The following is a 3383-nucleotide window of genomic DNA, read 5'->3' on the forward strand; positions in this document are numbered from 1 at the left end:
TTAGCTGGTGACAAATATTAATGTTTTTGTTTAGTTGACATCAGTGTAAAGATTGATGGGAAGCTGAGATCAGATTAATCAGCTGAGTAAGCCAAAGTTAATTAAATGGGGAAAATGCAGCTGTCTTTTGAAGAACATTGCTCTGTTCCACCTATTTGTTTATTTACCAGTGATGACAGCAAGAGTGAAAAGAAAACATATTTGCAGGGGTTGAAAACCTCACTGTTTAGTTATCATGTTGAGATGGTCTCACCAATTCTATCAAAAGCCTTCCACAGGCTTTCAAACTCAGCAAACAGCCTGCAGTGCAGCTTGTTAGTTTTCAGGAATGTGCTTCTACAAGGGCCAGAAAACCGATGCCTGAGAAGGTAGATCAGCTAAACATCCAGATTCTTTTACATTGGGAACAACAAGGAACATTCTGAGATGTTGAAAAAAATAGAATTTGTTGACCTCTTTGACTGAAGTAACTCCGATGATTCTGTAGGATGCATCAAAAACAGCAATAGCCTCTTTTTGAAATGTTCTTTATTGGTTCTTTATTGTTCTTTTTTTCCATTTTTAGACTTGTTTCTGGTTATCTGAGTCAGTGTTAACTTTTACTTTTCTCCAGGAGCTAATGTCCCCAAGGTGCTGGTCTTCACCACAGAAGGAGAGTTTCTCATGTCATGGAACACAACCACTCTGGAGATGCCTCATGGGATGTTTTTAGCAGATGCATCCTCCAAAGATCCCACCATTTGGATCACTGATGTCGGGGGTGGTCCATATGGCCATTCCATCAAACAGTACTCCCCATCAGGAAAGCTTTTGCAGGTAAATGCTCCTTTTAGATTTTTCTTTTATGCCAGAAACACGATTTTAACACAGAAACATTCTCTATCACTCACCATTGTTTTATAATCTTTTCGCATGTGTCAGGTGCTTGGGACTCCAGGTAAAGCAGGTTCTGGGTTGGACCCTCTGCAGTTTGACCAGCCAGCTGAGATTTTTGTCCATGAATCAGGTGAAATGTATATTGTGGACGGTGATGGAGGCATGAACAACCGCCTCATCAAGCTCTCTAAAGACCAGAAAGTGTTGTGGATGCACGCAGAGAAAGGACAAGGCCTGGCTCAGTTCTACATTCCTCACAGCGTGTCAGTGGATAGTGCCCAGAGAGTGTGGGTGGCTGACAGGGGCAACAAAAGGATCCAGGTGTTTAACTCCATCACAGGGGACTGGCTGGGCACATGGGGCAGCTGCTTCACAGAGGATGCACCCTACTCTGTTCGCCTAACTCCAGACAAAAAATATTTTGTTGTTGTACAGCTAAACACCAATCAGATTACACTGCTGGATGCACCACCTGTTGGGTTAATTGGTCAGTGCAAAGTGGCAAGCGTCATCCAGCTGGCGGAAGATGTGAAGCCCCACCTGGTTGACCTGGATCTAAAGGCCGGAGCTTTGTATGTGGCAGAGATCGGAGCTCAACAGGCTCAGAAATTCACTCCTTTTAGTCTGGGTGGAAGTTTGCTTTGAATGCATGCTGAGTTAAAACTGAAATATTGAATTGGAAGAGCTCAGATGTAACAGAGATTCCAGTTTTAAAATGTGCCAGGATGTCGGTAAGATTTCTAATTATGTTTTAGAAAAAATAAATAAATAAATAAAATCCTCTCAAGCTTAATATTACATGTCCTATATATCGTCTGGTAAATCTTTCTCTAAGAAATCTCGTCGTGAACTGAAAGTTTACCAATTGTTTGAATGACCTTTATTGTTTCTGCTGTTTAGTGCGTGTATGTGCCATGTCCCTGCCAGGTTGCACTGCTTGAATACATCAAAATCCATATGAAGATGAGTTTATTTTTTTCATCCTGCTGTTGACTCTTGAAGCTGTTTGTGCTTCATGCTGACTCAGTTTGTACTTTACAAGATTTAACCTGACATTTATTCTCAGTGACGTGACCCATGTTTCAACTTTATAATGGGAATTGTTTTGCACTTTTTTTTCCTGAGTCAGAGTTGATTCTAATGGAATGCTTGTAATTTACATGTAAAAGTAATCATACCGTAAGTAAGCTTGTAAGTGATGAAAGTGAAAAGAATTGTTGATATTTCTCTGTGGTTCAAGGCTGAACCAACTGTCTGAAAGAATAATATGAGTTTGGAATTCAGGCTCTGGTTTACTTTGAAGTATAGTTGTTCTGTTGGCGTTAGGGTATAAAGACGATACTTTTTTTTTTATTATTTTTGTGTGGTTTTCAAGTTTTTTTTATTCTTTTGTTTGTGATTAAAATCAGGGATATTAATGATGGATACATTGTAAAAGTATAATTGTTCTGTTCTTTTGGTTTTAGTATTTAGAAATGAGTTTCTATGAAATTATTGTGAATTATAGTTCCCTTGACTGTGGTCGAAAAATGTCATGACTCCTAACTTATTGAAAATGAAGAGAAGTGAGGATGGTGGAAGCTAACCACTAGTGACACCATCTGTAGCTGGCGTTAGCTACTTAAACATCTCAGTCTGTTAATGTTTGCTAACATGATAAAGTATACCATTTTATTAACATCTTTAGTTTTCATTTTAAACAGCTTGTCAGTTTAAACAATGTAGACAAGGGATCTATCACTGTAATGTTTTATAGAACCTCACTTAAGTATTGAGGTTAAAACCTGTCTTATTTAGATGTTTTGTTAAGATGATTTTTTCTTCTATTGTCATAAAGCCTGCAATTTCCTTCAATGTTGAGTGTTTTTATTTTAAATATCATTACATATATCACTATGTAATAAACAAAATTAAGGCAGAATGTGAAAGCAGTGTATGAGAACTCAAGTCTACATGATTTGTTTGGAAACCTCCCTTTTTCAGAGTCTTACATTGCTGCTAAAGAATTCAGTCAAACTACTTTATATTGTTGCTTCAGTTCATTGAATGTTCCTCCTAGCAACTCATCAAAACAAGTCATACACCTGACTGTCTGACTGTGCTGCCATCACTTTAACTTCCACCTTTGGGAATTTTGACAGCAGTCATAAACATTTTCTAAGTATTCTTACTTCAGTGGCTTGAAATAGCATTACAACCCTTCTTAGACTGATGGAGAGCAACAGTTGCTGAAAGAATGTGATTTATTTATCTATTGTGTGGTCCAGACTTGTTTGCACCACACCATCAAACTGATAAAAGTCCTGCTGTTCTGGAGATGGACACGTACTCTGATGATGAGTTATAAATACATTTGATTAGCCTGGCTGCTACTTCTTGTTTTAATTATTGTGGAAGCATTAAGAAGTGTAGTTTCTCCTGCAGTCTGGCTTTTCTATTGTAAAAAAAAAAAAAAAGCTGCTTTAATGTTTTTCTCACAATTTTGATTAGTTAAAACTGAGTACACA

At 37.8% G+C, this 3383-nt stretch overlaps 1 protein-coding gene across 1 annotated transcript in view; it reads left to right on the plus strand.

Moving 5' to 3' along the window:
- LOC106939764 (NHL repeat-containing protein 3) overlaps positions 1-3304 on the plus strand; it is a 7565-nt gene extending 4261 nt beyond the window's left edge. The window contains exons 2-3 of the mRNA XM_015022303.1: positions 614-816; positions 922-3304. Coding sequence (XP_014877789.1) covers positions 614-816; positions 922-1521 — 803 coding nt within the window. The 3' untranslated portion in view covers positions 1522-3304. The remainder of the gene's footprint in view (positions 1-613; positions 817-921) is intronic.
- The last annotated feature ends 79 nt before the right edge of the window (positions 3305-3383 follow it).

This window comes from Poecilia latipinna, unplaced genomic scaffold (assembly GCF_001443285.1).
Source record: "Poecilia latipinna isolate Pla-1442-1.1 unplaced genomic scaffold, P_latipinna-1.0 Scaffold2975, whole genome shotgun sequence".
Lineage (NCBI taxonomy): Eukaryota > Metazoa > Chordata > Actinopteri > Cyprinodontiformes > Poeciliidae > Poecilia > Poecilia latipinna.